The 16,892-nt window shown below is 43.6% G+C and overlaps 1 protein-coding gene across 1 annotated transcript in view; it reads right to left on the bottom strand.

Annotated features, from left to right (window-relative positions):
• PCP4 (Purkinje cell protein 4) overlaps window positions 1-16,892 on the bottom strand; it is a 54,925-nt gene that overhangs the window by 13,621 nt on the left and 24,412 nt on the right. The window contains exon 2 of the mRNA XM_025449864.3: window positions 14,079-14,130. Within this exon, the coding sequence (XP_025305649.1) occupies window positions 14,079-14,130 (52 nt within the window). The remainder of the gene's footprint in view (window positions 1-14,078; window positions 14,131-16,892) is intronic.

Raw genomic sequence — 16,892 nt, 5'->3', positions numbered from 1 at the left:
CCCCACCCACCCACACACACAGAAGTCCTTACAGATCAAAAATAAAGCAGCGTATTTTTATCTTAAGAATTCTAAAAACAGAGAAATTTCCAGTGTCAGGCAACATGATCCAAATGTATTCTGTTTCTAAATAGCTTTTTTTCAAAAAAAAAAAATCATTTTTCAAAGGACCAGCATTGAAATAGCATCCCTTGAAGCATTATGATGATCAACAGACGTAATAGAAGCATTTCCGTCTAGATCAAAAATTTAAGCAGTGATAAAATATCCATTTTTGGTTGCAGGAGCTCAAGGGAACATGAATAGAGGCTGATATTAAGAAACTGATATGAAAAACCAATTTAGGTAGGACGTTAGGGGAAAATGTCTAACATCGCTCTGTTAGAGAATGGAAGTGTTCCCCGGAGCTGTGGCATCCGACCTTTCACTAAAGCCATTTTAAGCTCAACTGAGGAAATGCACACCAGGGATATATTTTGCCAGCTGCAGATGGCCGGGGTGACCTAACAGTCTACCTCCATCCCAGATATGTAATTGGCAGGATGTCACGGTTTTGTTCGACTCTGAGATGTGTGAACAGAGTAAGACTGCTCATTTTATCTGCAGGTAGCTCGCTGAGTCTTTTAAGGCCCTGTTCGAACCTTCCACCAACTAATCTGGCTCATAATTTCAAAATTATAGTTCGACTCCCCCACATATTTCCATAATTTAAAGTGCCCATGGGCTGGGTCTATAAAAGAATGCAAGCGAGACATTTTTCAACAAGTAGCTATAACTCAGGATTCAATTGCCAGGATCTGGAGGGGCCCTCGTTGGCAACCCCTTGCATGATTCCAGGAGAGCATGGCACCCCGGGGGCAGCATTGCCCAAACCCACGGTTACAAAGTTTCAAAAGAAAATTGGGATATAAAAAAAGAAAAGAAAAGAAAAGAAAAGAAAAGAAAAGAAAAGAAAAGAAAAGAAAAGAAAAGAAAAGAAAAGAAGAAAAGAAAATTGGGATATTTTCTGGCTGCAAAATTGCAGTAACAACTTAATTTCAGGGGTAGCAGGAGGGCTGACAGCAGCCTCTTTATGTGCGCAGGTGTGCACATTTCAGCCCTACCAGGCTGCCCACTTCTTTTGTGTTCCTGTGATGAGTGGACTGCTGTTGCCGACACCTGTCCACACCAGGAGGCCAGTCACTGGTCAGGAAGCCCTGCTACACACCCGAATGCATACCACGGAAAGCCCAGGGCAATAAGCCCCTGCCCGTGTTCTGCAGGCAGCTACGGGAAATGCAGTCCATCCAACTAAAGGAACAAATTTTCCAATTTGTTGAAATGGTTATATCTGTTAACACAGCCGGTGACAATCCTTTTCAGATTCTACAAGTTGTACTTTCTTTCCCCTCCATTCCCTCCACCAAGAAATAGCATCATATTTCTCCTTCAGACTCACAGGCAATATTCCCTCGATAGGTGCAGAAGATTGAATCCAAAGAAGTCAAACATCCTATAGTGTGCCAGAAAGAGACAGCCACGGGATCATAAAGCATCAAAATTCAGCAAAAGCCGAGATGCGACATTGCTCCGTGGTGAGGAATGGGGCCCCAAAGACAGGAAATGATTGACCACAGGTGAATGAGCAGCCAATGGCAAGCCACTAAGGGCAAGGATGAGAAACAGGATCTACTCTTCACCTGCCTCTTCGTGAGCAAACAGAGACTCAGACATGGTTTTCTTGCCAGACCATACAGCCAGCGGAGCAGGTTCAGTGGTACTGCAATCAGGGCAAAAGCCGAAAAGCAAAGAAAATCCTAAAACAACTAGCTAAAAATGTCAAAATAACTGCAGAGGTGGCAATGTAGGTGGCAGCTATTTCACTCTATCTCTATCAAATAAATAAATAAAGTCTTTAAAAATAATAATAATAAATACACCTTTAAATTAATTTTGGAAAGAGCTAAATCTACAAATAATTACCTTGCAAATTCAATGATCCCATAATATTGGTTATCCTTCTTTCCTCTTGAACTTTCGAAGTATGGTTTATGTTAAAGGGCCTCAAGTTCTCATTTCTGTGGGAAATTATTGCTGTGAATGAACCCAGCAAAAATTTGATGCTAAACATTTTTTTTTTAATTTTCTTCTGAAACTCCTATGAAATAATTACGGAGAGCCACTACCTGGGAGGAACATTTGGAGAACTTGTTTGTGGCCAGAAAATGCATTATAATCTACAACGCATGTTTTCAGGGCTGTTTCTGACGACCCAGCCCATTTGCAATGCACGCTGTAAAAATGCTTGCTTTATGGACCGGTGGGAAATTGAATTTGGGTGAGTGCATATCAATTCAAACTGCCAAAAGGTTTACGTTTGCATTGCAACTCCAGACCTAAGAAAGGTCAGAGGCAAGAAGACTCAGGGTTTCCATTGTGATCAGCGCAATTAGCAATTCTGTGCTGCGGGTAATGAGATCTGCCATGTTCAAAGGTCGATCCTGTTGCACTTAGGCCTGGGAGCTAATTATGATGGGAAGAGGAGTCTAAAGTGGAAATTACTTTTGCTCACATCAGCACCTAGCCAGGAAAGCTTCTCTCTGACATCCAAGGACACTTTGCTTTCTAAATGAATGCTGGAGCACAGTTCAATTTTCAATTATCTTCAGGGTCTGGGACGGTGCAAAAGAAGAATGCATTTTAGAAATATTGAAGAGGCCACTTGCCAAAAACGAAAATGGCAGCAAGCTTCCATTTCGAGTAATCGTAAATTACGGGAAGGAGTATTCTCATAAACGTGAAGGAGGCCGTGTCTCTAACTTCCCACTTCCCACCTCCACCCTACACCGGCTGGGTCTATGAAATCAATACATCTTTCAGCCAATCACTGGTCTACTCGAGTCCATGATCCCAACAGGAAAAAGGAAAGTGGCACCTGGCACAAGAGCACTCTGTCAAGAACTCAGAGGAATCCCAGATTTGGAGCTTCTACTAGCCAGTTCGTTTTCTGGCAGAGGCAGGTAATGAACGTTCAAGGGAAATCAAATTTGTTTTTAAATGTCTCAGTAAATTAAATCTAGTGATATGCAAATAATTAGTCTTCTCAATCATGACAAGCAACAATTTCTGTTAAAAATATGGGCACCTGGGTGGCTCAGTCGGTGGACTGTATGCCTTCAGCTCAGGTCATGATCCCAGGATCCTAGGATCAAGTCCCAAGTCAAGCTCCCTGCTCAGCGGAGGGCCTATTTCTCCCTCTCTCTCTGCCTGCAGCTCCCCCTGCTTGTATGCACTCTATCTCTATCAAATAAATAAATAAATCTTTAAAAAATAATAATAATAAATACACCTTCAAATTAATTTTGGAAAAAGCTAAGTCTACAAATAATTACACTGCAAATTCAGTGATCCCCTAATATTGGTTATGGTTATCCTTCTTTCCTCTTGAACTTTCCCTCATTTCTGTGGGAAATTATCTTCCCCAACATGCCCGCATGAACAATTCCCCTGGCTGTGTAGGGAAGGAGAGGGATGAAGATTTTGGTTCTGGTTTGCACTTCATGAAAAGAAAGAGATGGTTGTTTCTCGTATGTCTTAAGCAGCTGATCTTGCAGTCACAAGTTTGAAGTTTAATTCAAGGTTCTGAAACGAAGGACTCCAATCTACAACCTAATCCCTCTCCAGGACCGTGAAGGCAAATTTCAGCATCTCCTGTCTGAAATGCTGTCCGGGGAGAGCCCAGTGCTGTATCCCTCCCAGACCGACCCCTAAGCCCTAGACTGGCAGCCCTCCAGGGCATCACATGGGGTCACTGGTAGCCCTCATTCTCCTCACTCTTCCTGTGGCTCAGGAGAGCTGGGTGCATCGTCCACAAGTGCAGTGGGCCACCAGAAGGCAGCTTTTCTGGAAGCCTTCAGTTGGTGGCTTCCAGACCCAGATCACTAGAGGGTGCCGGACCACCATGCCCCAGCTCTGTTTGGTCTCTGGTAACCCCAAATCCCAGGAGGCTGAGACTGCAGGCCCTCCCTCCTGCCCTGACAAACCTGACTTTGGGAGGGAGTGACGGTGCCCGCTCTGCACACACACACACACATACACAGACACACACACACCCATTTCCCAGTTGGCCTGGGCTTCCATCAGGGTTTCCCTAAAGACCAGGTTGAGATGTGCACCACTCTGCATGTGCACGCATGCACGCACACAGACATATACACACACACCAGCCTGGCTGCATTCCTATTAAATACCCCTCCCCAGCCTTCGCCCACCTCCCTTTGCTCCTGAATGACACCTAAGAGTGTCTGGGGGCCTTAAACTGACTGCCTGGGAGACACACAAACCTTCACGGACAGCCTAATTGCTCTTTCAAAAGAAGATCTGACAGGTTTCCTTCCTTTAAAAATATTAAACCAACCAATGACACTACACAGGTAAAAGAACAGGATAATATTCATAAATGGCATTTCTTTCTTTCTCTTGTGCTTTTTTCTGAAACCAATCCAGAATTTGGATGCAAAATTCCTGCCGGCTTTGTCTGTGTAAGGCTGCAATTGCTTACAGTACAATAAGCTACATTTTTTAATCAGTGAAGATTGAGAGGGGTAGTGGATGACCTGGCCCCAAGATTCAGTGAGGAAAGTGCATGGGCAAGACACAGTGCCATTTCTCAACCTTTGCTGCTCAGATTTGCTGTCCATATCTTTCCTGCTTCTCCTAACCATTGTTTTGTGGCTTTGGTTGTGTTCCTCCAATGGGTTACCACAGGCAATCAGAAAACAGAATGAGAGAGATCCGGGTATTGATTCCCTTGCCTTCTTCTCTGCTAGGGTTGCAGATAAAATACAACTGCCCATAAATTCAAATTCAGAAAAACAATGAAAAAAAATAGTTATTATAAGTATGTCCCAAATATTGCATGGGACATACTTAAACTTTTTTTTAAAATATTATTATTATTATTATTATTATTATTATTACTTATCTGATGCTGAAATTTAACTGGACATCCTGTATTTTTTATTTCCTAAATCTGACAACCTTACAAATCTGCACAGTTGCTGCAGCTCGGGTATATCCATCAACAAAGAACATAGCCCCCATCGGGCTATCTCTCCAGACAGCATCCTCTGTGGATGGTGCCTCCCATCAGGCCCTGCCATCGCTAGTCTGAGGTGCCTTGATGTTCTACGTGGGCTTCCCTAAGCCCTACACACATCTTTGCAAACAGTCCCATTGTAGTTAACTCTTCAAGTTATTCAGGGATGGGGTGTGCCCTCCAATCCCTCCCAGGACCATGGCCCACATATTTGTCACTGAGGACATCCGGCCCCACTCTCCATTCTGATTTCAATCCCTAGCACAGAGTCGGTGCTGAGCAAATACTTTTTAAATGAAAGAGCAAAAAATGCTAGAGTTGATACTGTTTCGTAACATCCCTTTCCTGGTTTTTAAGAACCTAAACATTACATTCCTACCAGCAAGAACAGAATGTTCAGGATGTTCCAGGATGCACTTGAAGGAGGGATGGAGTGAGAAGGGAACCAACCGACAGGTTAGTAAAGACAAGAGGTTTAGGTATGTAACAGGTAACTGTTGTTCCAAACTGTAATAGCCTCAATGCAGGAAGTGATTATTTTGCCTACTGGTCCTACAGGTGGATGAGCTCAGCCGGGCACTTCTTGCATGGAGCCTTCCCTGTGTGGCAGCCAGATGGTCCTGGAACTGGAGTCACCCAGGGGATCTTCACCGCACATCTGGCAGTGGGGCTGGGAGAGGCGGCACCGCCGCTGGCTGGTCAAGCTTCTCACCAAGCCTCTGCTCCACACAGCTAGCTCGGGCTTCCTCACAACAGGATGGGTACAGGGTATCAGATTTCTCACGGGGCAATGGGCTTCTCCCACAGCAAACATTCCCAGAGAGAAAAAGTGGAAGCTGCAGGTTCCTTTAGGTCTGGGCCCAGAAGCCCCACGCACCCCCTGTGCTGTGTGTTGCTGGTCTGAGAAGTCGCACTTGCCCCGATGTTAGAGAAGGGGACTTAGAACTCCTTCTCCATGGGCCAAAGACCTTGGAGTTATCTGTACTCCTCTACAAAATAGGATGCAAAACCAGAATTCATACAAAATTACAACCAGCATACAAAGTGATCCAGGAGGATTCATTCGCCAAGTCCATTAAACAGTAAGGAAAGTATAAAGAGCAGGGATGTTTTGTGCTCCTTATAAATTCAAATTAATTTTTCACACCCTAAAAAGTTTCCAATTATCTATCTGCTGTGCTTCAGCCAGGACAGCAGTTTAGAAAGTGTCAGATAGAAAATGTGTTATAAAGTGAATGGTATATATTTAATACTTTTAAAGAAAAAAGGTTTGCATCCAGCACCTTTAGAGGCTGGTTTCACAGCCAGGCAACATGCGTAAGGCCCCACACTCAGCAGGGTGATTTATGTTCTGCTTAACAATTTTTTAACAAGGAGGCCATGTTTTCATTTTTCCCTAGACCCTGAGAGTGGCGGCCCCATCCTTCACAGAGAATGAAAAAAAGGCAAGGAGGTGTCAATCATAAAACAATCAGGAAAGAGATTGCTAGATCTTGTCTTCCAGAGCCGGGTGGCTCATGAACTGGTGTGCAACAGCTGGTCACGTTTGCTCTCCTGACTCCTCAAAAAAGCAAGGCCAAAACCACCTGCCCTCTACCTTAGTGCTTGGCCAGTCTGCTATCCTAAATTTTAGTGGAGGACCAAAAAAAAAAAAAAAAAAAAAAAAAAAAAACCAAAGCCAAAAACAAAGCAAAACAGAAAAACCATTATCACATTTTGAAGTAACTCTTAAAAAGAGCATTCAGAGCCAAATCTGTTCTCAGCTTGCCTAACTTCATGAAAACCGGTCAGTTCCTGAAAACAAGGAAAAGCCCACTAAGGAGAGAATAAAAGTCGTACGTGGGACAAAATAGTGCTGTTTCTTGATTGAATGGCTCAAATTAGACCAAATCATCACAATTAATTAGTATTGATCAGAAACTCCCACTCGTTACTGATGAAGAATGCTGGAAGAAACCATCAATTAGTGTTGAGTAGAATTTACATGAGCTCACAACAGGCCCCAGGGGCTCTCCCCAGAGCTGTGTTCTAGAACCCGTGGCAGAGGGCTTTCTTGGGAGACCCAGGGCGACGTCTGCCCTTGGGTCTGAAGCAAGATCTGGGTTGGCTGTAAGGATGCCCGGTGCAGGGACACAGGTACAGGGGATACCAAGGCTTCCTCTTCCTGCGGCTGGGAGGGCTGGGCCAGCCTGAGCGGGAGCTCAGTTTCTGAAGACAGTTCAGCCCACTATCTACCAAGAACACCCTTTCTCAAGCAGGAACATTAGCGTTGCCACATGCGTCTGTAATCACAGACAAACTCACTAATACGAAACCTACAAATTTAAACCATCTTATCAGAGAGCCCAGGCTGAGATTCAAGTCGGTTCTGTCTTCCGAAAAGCTGCTTGCTGTGCAAATTAATTCTATAAGTAAAATTAGGAGTGTTTCACATGCTTAAAAGAGCAAAATGTTTTCAAGCACTTGAGAAATGTTATTTCCATACGAATAATTGATTAGCAGAAAGGGAGGTGTTCCTGTGTCCTGGTTAAGGCAGGATTCCAAAGAAAAGAAGGATCGCCAATTTTCCTGGTCCGAGCTGCTTCATGGGCTTAAAAAGATCTTAAATGACAATTCTTTCAACCTTATTTATACCCTCAGGTTTCCACTGAGGCATATGGGCCTTCTCCATATGATATGAAACAGAATTCTATCTTCGGCTGGTCTAAAGTTATCCAATGTTCAATCTCACAAGGAAAGAAGGAAGGAAGAGGTAAATTAGCATATTGCCTCAATGTGTTAATTTTAAAAATTAATGTGGCTGTCCACGTAATGAGCTTCCCAGGACCGAGTGTCCATGCAGACATGCGTGTCTGAGCTGCTGGCCAGAGGACCAAAACTTTCCTCTTGTGATTCATGTGACCTTGGACAAATCACCAACACAAGGAGTTTCGCCTGACACAGCCTCCTCACCCACCTCCCAAGGCTGCCAGGGAATCAAACAGAAGGTCATGCATGAGAGCATTTTAAGCGATGCAAATGCATACGGATGTAGAGACTGGGCACAGATACAAATCTCCTCTCCCATTGACGACCCTTCAGGTATGTTTACCCCAAAGACAGTGGATTTGAAGCACCATTATCTATCCAAGGTAGGACCTGTACACTGAAGTCATTATAATGCTCAATCTGAAGGCCAAAAAAAAAAAAAAAAAATCAAGGGTAAAGCTAAGATTAGCAGTAATAAATTTCCCATCAGCATTAATCCCTGAAATAACCTTCACACAGAATCAACTCACTTGTTGAACAATATTACCCACTGACCAGGTTTGTGTGAAAACTCTGGCGGTCGAAAGGCCTGGCTTAATCAGCAATTCCAATTTCATTCTTTCTCCTTCTGGATCAATATCAGAAGCAACCTTGTGTGCCCATTACCTTCCTCCTGGAATATAGATCTTCAGAGTGTTGCACGCTGACAGCAAAGAAGGGCATATCCTGCTATAATATTTGAAACCCGTGTTAGTGCTTTATCACCCTTGATTTGATTTTTATTTCCCCCTCTGGTTGCTCCGAGTATGGAAAAAGAAAGAGAAAGGGCCAAGAGGCCCCAGATGGAGACCAGAGGCATTTGATTTTTCTCCTTGAAAGCTTCATGTGTCTGTGGTGCTCATGGCAGCGCTCGCAGTATGTCAGCACAGGCGAATTCTGGGCTTCATGCAGCTCGAGGCTTGATTACACTAGCCGGAGACAGATTTAGAGCTTTCTGGCCTGGTAATCGTTGCACACCTTAGAGATTGATAACTTTGGGGAGGTGCTTTTCCCACAGCCAGGTGCGGGCTATAAAATTTTTAAATAGTGTATTTCTGATACATGTTGCTGCTCGGCATTCTGAATTCTCTTTTTCCCCTTTTCAAAGAGGTTTTGCAGAGGATGGCAAGTTCCCACCTAAACTCCCATTGAGATTTATGCAGAGTTGGCATATTAGATCTCCGTGCGGAGCAGAGCTTCACAATTCCCCGGCTTCCAAATGCTTGCACACACCAGCCTATAGGAACACCACAAATCTCAAAGGCTGTGGGCTGGGGCCTTCTCCTTGTGGGCCCTGAACTCTGGTCTATTGTACTCTGCATCTGAAGAAGAACCAGGTCACCTCCCTGCTTTAGGGGTTGCATGGTGCGATGTCTCTGTAGCCTTTCTAGAAATTGCATTTCTTCATCTTGCCTTCTGTCCAAACGTCCTGTTGCACAAAAGCAGGACCCGAGCAGCACCTCCTGCCAGACTGACCTTTTCTCTACTGAGTACTGGGTCATCTTTGTTCCTGGACCCATCCTATTCCCGGTTCACCATCCCCCCTCGAACACCAGGCCTCACTCTACACATCTCCACAAACCAGGAGAGCTGGCAAGTTAGATGTGTCCCAGGCAACACCTGCCCATGTCTATTTATAGGTACTGAAAGATGATCATACCCTAAGAGAACACCAAAAGGAAAAATGCTGCTCTCTACTAAGCGATCTGGAGCTGACAGGGGGCTGCTTTGGGGATAAATATTTGAATTTCATGTCTTATTTGAACAATCACACGCAGATTAATGGTAGTCTGTATGTCTATCTATGAGCACAAATCCTTCTCAATCTCCCTCCACCTACCTGATAGCAGAAAAAACAAAATTTCAGTGTGTGTGTGTGTGTGTGTGTGTGTGTGTGTGTTTTCTCAAATCCAAAGGAGAGATAAACTTAAATTGCCCTGGTCTAGGTTTTCTTTGAAACAAGGAGAGGAGAACACCCAAGACAATGTCTTATCTTATTCATTGTTAGCAATCATATAATCGTATCAATGCAAACTGAACATTATTGGTCCTAGCATATCCCCACACCTACTAGAAGTTTCTCAAGCCACAAACTCTTTCCCAAAGAAGGGCACACATATTCAACCATGATGCCGAGTTCTTGCTCAGAAATTACAACTGCAGTGAGCTCCACAGGTGGTGCAGAATAATACCTCCCTTCTGGGCATTTACCCACAACCTAGATGGGAGAGGATCTTCTTCTTAGATCAAGTGTATCCATGCCCTCCACCTCCAAAGACAGAGCTTTCTGGAAACAAATGTATCACAGCTCACTAAATCCAGAGAAATCCATTCCAGTTTTGGAAATTCAATTTAGCTTGGGTAAGCCTCCAGGCTCTGAAAGTAAGCTCTGCCAGAGGTTTATTATTCGTAAATCTTTCCTTCATGTTGGAAGCCTCCCAGTGGCCACTCTCCTTCCAGTATTTTCCTACTTTCTATGTCACTAAAAATTTTAACTCTTGGAGACTCTCTTGATGACAAGTATCAAGATACAGATCAAGACATCGAGGAAAATTACTATCTTGAAAAAAAACAAAACACCTTCTGTTTGTGTCCATACTGGTGATTGGAGGCGAAAAATCGTATCTGAGTTTAACACAATAGATGAGTTGTAACTGGAGCTATGAACTATTGTTTCACTCAAGGAGGGAAACAAATGAAGTTCTTGGCCTAAACCAATCAAACAACAAAGGTACTTGGTTCCTACAAGAATGAAAATGTCTGAACTAACAAGATCCCAATGAATTCATTCTTTAATGAAAAAAAAAATAATAACCTTAAAATTTCTGAAAAAATCTATCTCAAAAAAAAAAAAAATCTGTCTCCATACTACAGATGTGGGTTTGCTGGGTTGTTTAACCAGAGGTTGGCATCCCACTGACTGAGGAAGATTTCAGGGGCATTCTGGGTGTGGAGTGGATAAATATCATATTTCATATCCATAAATACCACAGCAACAACACTGTCAGTAAAAATAATCTTGGAATAACAAGAATCCGGATTCTCTATCAATGGCCCTCTAGAGATAATTTTTAACGTAACAAAATTCCAGCGGAGCTAACGATTTAGATCCCTCTGGAGTCTTAATGTATCCGAGATGTGTCTTCTATGATCCGAATTAGAATTTGGAAGGACTCATAACTCACTGCCACAGTCCTCATTGCTTTAAATGTTAGAGACCTAAAGTAAATTTATAATATTTGAAATAAGAACACCTTCAACTTGTAGACATCTAATGAAATTTGGGAATGATCATTTCATGATTAATTGACTACTATCTAACTCTCCTAACAGTTTGATGCCCTTTGCCCCACACGTCCATTCCCATGGGTCCCTACTCCTTCAACACATGTGGGCAGCTTCATTTGTGGTAACAGGAAATACACATTCAGATAAAAGATCTCTCGAGACACCTGTGATGACAGAGTAAAATAATTTGAATTTCAATGGGATGTAATAATAGGTTAAAACAAATTCCAAGATGATATTCTCGCATGACAAATTTAAGAACAAGGAATTAAGTGGCTTAGACTTTTAGGAAAACATCTTTTAGACCAAGTCTTTACCCCAATCATTGTTGGCTTGTTACTGACTTTTGTCTTTGTTCATTTTTAGAGGCAAAGCACAAACTCAAATTATAATAAAATGTCATGGACATGTAGCATGTGTGAGCCGTTTTGTCTGAAATCAAAGTGCAGCGTGTTAATGGTTTAAATTTATACAGCACCTTTGTTCTACGATTATTGAATGATCTCTAATTCTAAACATCCCTTTTTCTACTCAGAAGTGACTATCCTCTAATATCTAGAATTATGGAAAGGAAAGCTTTATCCATAACATCTTGAATTTTTCTTTCCATTGACTTCCATACCTCCAGTAAAGACACATTTGGTTTTCACTAGAAGAAATCGGATTTTGGCTGAAAGAAATTTCATGCCTCAGAATGGCAGAAAGTCATGTCTTCAGCAGCAGCTCTTTGGTGCAAAGTATTGAGGGTGTAGATATGCTTCAGAGGATGGATGGGACGGAGGCCAGGGGAAAGCCAACGGGCAGGGGCAGTGAACACGAGGCACCTGGGCCTGTCTGGGCAATGACCCCCTTATCTTCAGAGTCCAGGCCCCTCACACATGACACGGGGAATCACAGAGGAGCAGCAGTGCTCAGAGTGTGGACCAGGTACTCGGGATGGGGGGTGCAGCCCTCCTCTGAGAAAGCGCTCAGATCAGAATTATTTTTTGTAGTACTAGGTTATGACTTGCTTTTTAAAATCTCGTTCCCTCAGGAGCTCACAGTGGAATATCCCTGAGCCGAGACGAGGTGCGATGCCACAGGATGGAATGCAGAGGCAGCTCGCTGCCTTCTATTAAACCCAGACATTAAAGAGATTTGCCAAAATGTAGGACATTGCTATTCTTTTGCTAAATAGTATTTTTTTTTCTGTTTTGGAAAATGTAATTACTTTGAATTTGAAAATGTTACTTACATGAACATGTCATGGGTTTATTGCTTTAAGTTTACTGAATTGATACGTAAACATTTTTAAGAATTCCTCCCTTTAGGGACACCTGGGTGGCTCTGTGGTTGAGCGTCTGCCTTTGGCTCAGGTCATGATCCCGGGGTCCCGGGATCAAGTCCCACATCGGGCTCCCTGCAGGGAGCCTGCTTCTCCCTCTGCCTGTGTCTCTGCCTCTCTCTCTCTTTCTCTCTCTCTCTGTCTCTCATGAACAAATAGGTAAAATCTTTAAAAAAAATAATTCCTCCTTTTTAATTTCTTCTATGAGAACCAACCACAGATCTAACTAACAAAAACAAAGCTCTTTGGGGTCTTGGAGCATTTTTACGAATGGAAAGTAGCTGTGAGAACAAAAGCACAACTACTGTGCTTGGGTGCTGGTGGGTCACTGAGAAGTCTTTTGACTGTAAAACCCTGGGATCCTAAGGCTGTGAGGCCAGCAGAAGGTGCCAGGAAGGAGATGGCTATGAACCCACGAACCAGGGAGATGGGCAAGCTGCTGGGGGGCCCTCCACTCCACTGTGCTTGCTCAGCTTCCTGTTGCCTGTCCCCACCCCATCTCCCTGCTAACAGCCCACCCCCGACTCACATGGAGAAGATAGGAAGAGCCCCCAGCTCTGATCAGGACACACTCTGCTCATTCGCACAATGACTCTGCCCAATAGGATGCCCCAAAACAGGTGGATGAGTCAGCAGGCTCCCCAGGAGTATGGCACCGAGGAACATTCCAGGACCTGAGTCTTGCTCAGGCCCTAGCACAGACCCAGCAGAGCACCCTGAAGGCCTCCAAAGGGTTTTTTGCAGTGGAATTACCCACGATGGGAGGAGAAGGCACAGCCTGAACCCCACCCAGGAGGACATAGGACCCATTTCCCACAAAAGTGAGTTCATTTCATAATCAACAAAAAAGTAAGAAGGCTGAGAATCGAACTTCCCCAGGAGCATATTTTACTCCTCATTAATCTGCATCCTCCCCTTTGTGCTGCTAAAGTTGGGGGGCCAGGCTTACACTTAGCTGGGCCTCCCCGCAAGTCCACCCTCTTCCCATTCGTGGTCACAGCCAGCAGCCCCTCTCCGAGCCTCAGGCCCCATCCACAAAGACCATGATGATGATGCTCCTACAATTCAAGGCCAGCGTGGAGACTGCTGCCAGGATGCCCACGCTCTGGCCTCTACCACATTTTCACTGGCAACCACGCTGTCAACACTCCCTGATCCAGACCTCCAGTGCTGTGCTCTGGGTCCTGTCCTCGGGAGGGCTGAAGCAGACTGTAGAGCCTCCCATCAGGAGTTGAGCACTTCACAGCTTTCCAAGCGCTTATCTCATTTGATCTCATTATATCCTCACAACAACTCTGATGATTCTCACCAACCCTAATGAAGAAAGCACAGAACTATATTTGCATTGTAATTATCGTGTTGCCCAAAATGGGAGTCCTCCTTTGGGAAGGAAACTGTTCTTATCACTGCATTTAGCAAGCTTGGTTTTCTTTGTAACACCAGACCATGGTGCTCACTGTGAATTGCTCAAATCCACTCTAACCCGAAGCATAAACACGTATAGTAAGCAGGTTTGCACAGAAGGCGTTACCCATGCCTGCCACATGTGCGAGGCTGTAGACATGATACAAGTAAATATCTGGACTACTCGTGTCATCTTACCATTTTCGCCAGATGTCTTGTCTTTTCCATTGGTTGCCCCAGCACCTTGTCGCTAAATGCATAAAAAAAAAAAAGGAAAGAAATTGTTATCAGATATATTCAGGATTATTTTTAACTCTTCTAGTGTTTTAAATATCTGTTGCATTATATCATGTTTCATTATATCATGTTATTTGAGCTCAGATGGCAAAAGCATGGTGCTCATGAGGCCAAGGAAGAAGGGTCAACCCCAGAAAGGATCCGTTCAAGTTGCAGACTGCCCCCCTCACCCACATCCAAGGAACACCAGATGGGAAGCTATTGTTGACAGACCAAAACCCCATCTGAAATATGAGGAAAACAGTCATAGTTTTCAGTGGGAAGATGAGAATCGTCATTTTGTCAATGATGGCCACTATACCATTGTATTCTCATGCCAATCACAATGTCCAGATTAAAATAATTTTAATCGGGATCCCTGGGTGGCGCAGCGGTTTGGCGCCTGCCTTTGGCCCAGGGCGCGATCCTGGAGACCCGGGATCGAATCCCACGTCGGGCTCCCGGTGCATGGAGCCCGCTTCTCCCTCTGCCTGTGTCTCTCTCTCTCTCTCTGTGACTATCATGAATAAATAAATAAAATCTTTAAAAAATAATAATAATAATTTTAATCAACTAAAAGAATATTATGTTGTAGTCAGAGTTTTTCCTATTATTGAGTCATCTGTCTGTCATTGTGTAAGCCTATGCTGTACATTTTCATTTCACCAGATTGACCAAAATATGAGAATTTTATGGTTCATCTTGGATCACTGGGCAAGATTCTCTGGCTGTGAGGTCTGGGGAGCTATGTGAAACACATTATACATGTCAACATACAAGCATGTTTCCTCAAAGCTTATCCAACTACTATCTTTAAGAGAACATGATGCTCAAAACAAAACAAAAACAAACAAAAAACAAAACAAAAACAATATGATGCTCAGAATTGTTCTAGTTCATGGAGAGAGAAGTATTATTGCCAATCCAACTTTCTGGTTGTTATTGAAAATATGCATCCTGTTGAAAAAGATTGAAGAGATTATGAAGTATCTAACTTCCAGGTGAAGAAAATGCAGCCAGGAGTGAGTCTGATTTGTCCAAGGTCAGGAACTAGTTGGTGGCACAGTCAAGACTAGACCTCTAGTCTTCACAGGACTTCTGTGTCCAGAGGTTAGAGACTTGCAGGGATTGTCTTGGTCACCTAACTATTCGAATAGGATCCTGGGAAGAGAGGCAGAGCTCTGAACAAGGAGGGAATCACTATAGGTGACTCTCAGGAAGGGTTAAAGATGTCCTCAAAATTTAATTTGTGTCCAGGACTGCAGCCTAAAAACAGTATCATTTAAAAAATTAAAAAATAAAAATAAATAAAAAATAAAAACAGTATCACTTAATTATCAGTTCCCATTAGTGTTCGGTTTTGTCATGAGAAATTCAGGTTCTGATTAGTATGAATAAATAGAGTGAATGATAAAGACTCATGTTAACCAAGTTAATGATCCCCGTGTACTCTTGTTGCCTTGTGCAGATGATAACTCAAGAGAATGTGACAAAGCCAAGTGTCCCGGTGCTCTCCAAGCCCACCACACACCCCATCCCAGTCAACATGAAGTGCAAATGTTGCTCAGAGGTGCTCTGTCCTGTTCTGGGAGGATAACCCAGTTCTCTGTGGGCTAGTGGAAGTGGAAGGAGAGGCCACTTAGAAAGATTGTATGAATGTGGGCCCTTTCTTCACATCTAATTTGGAACATCCTGAATTTTTGGAGCACTAGATCTGCCCATGTGTTCCCACAGAGAGCATCTGCAGTTCTTAGCCAGACATCAACTGCTCTACAAACTTCATTTAGATCCTGTGTCATGGCATCATTACCTAAGCAGTCAACCAGGAATACACATCATCTCCATTTAAATAAATTGCAGACTTCTTAAATATAGTAGATTTGCAAGTGAAACACCCTTCTCTTCTCGTGCTTGTTTTGAGTCTCCCTCTTCCACTGTAGGGCTGGTTAAGTGGGCTGCACTGAAGAGAATCAGACCAGCATGACAGAGGATCCAGCCAGCTGCATGGCAGCTGTTAGACACTCCAGTGTTTACACCCTCCATCCTTCCCCCATATAATCCACAGACGGGTCAGAGGAAGAAAGCGAATTTCAGAGAATAAAAGGACAGGGTTGTAGAGTTGAATAAAGTCAAAATTAAGCAGAATACAAATGCAAAATAGGAGCGCATTCAACCCTCACTGTCTTTAACAACCTTAAACAGTGACACCTTTCAAATGTCATGAATACCTCGTTCCGTAAAATATCACATTTTAGAAACCCGAGGAAATCCAACATGAAATGTGCACAGAGGGGAAAAGGAGCTCATTTTTTCAGGATTTCTAAGACAGGGTTTTTGTGTCAGGTCTTATTTGAGGGAGGCAAAATAACACTGAGAGATGTCACAAGGAGACGGCGTCTCAGATCAGAAAAATGATCCTGGCAAAAAAGAACTATTCACTGTGAGTCTCCCATTTCAAACTTCTCTGAGATCTTGCAGCATTTTTAAGGGAAGTCTGAGTGCAGTGGGAGAGAGAGTGTCCCTATTCTGGGGGTCTATAGTGGTCATCACCCCTGATTGTTTCATCACCATGATTCTTGCCGTCTGCCTTTGTCAAGGCCCTTGGCACATGTTCTCAGTCAGGTCCTCTCCTGGTCAGCTCCAGCCCCACCTGAACAGCTTCACGTTCATATGACACTCCTGTTTGGGACCCTCCACTACACCTCGTCCCACTACAGACCCAGTCCTTCTCCCAAG

Source organism: Canis lupus, chromosome 31, assembly GCF_003254725.2.
Source record: "Canis lupus dingo isolate Sandy chromosome 31, ASM325472v2, whole genome shotgun sequence".
NCBI classification, from domain to species: domain Eukaryota; kingdom Metazoa; phylum Chordata; class Mammalia; order Carnivora; family Canidae; genus Canis; species Canis lupus.
This window is presented reverse-complemented; position numbering and strand designations above follow the sequence as displayed.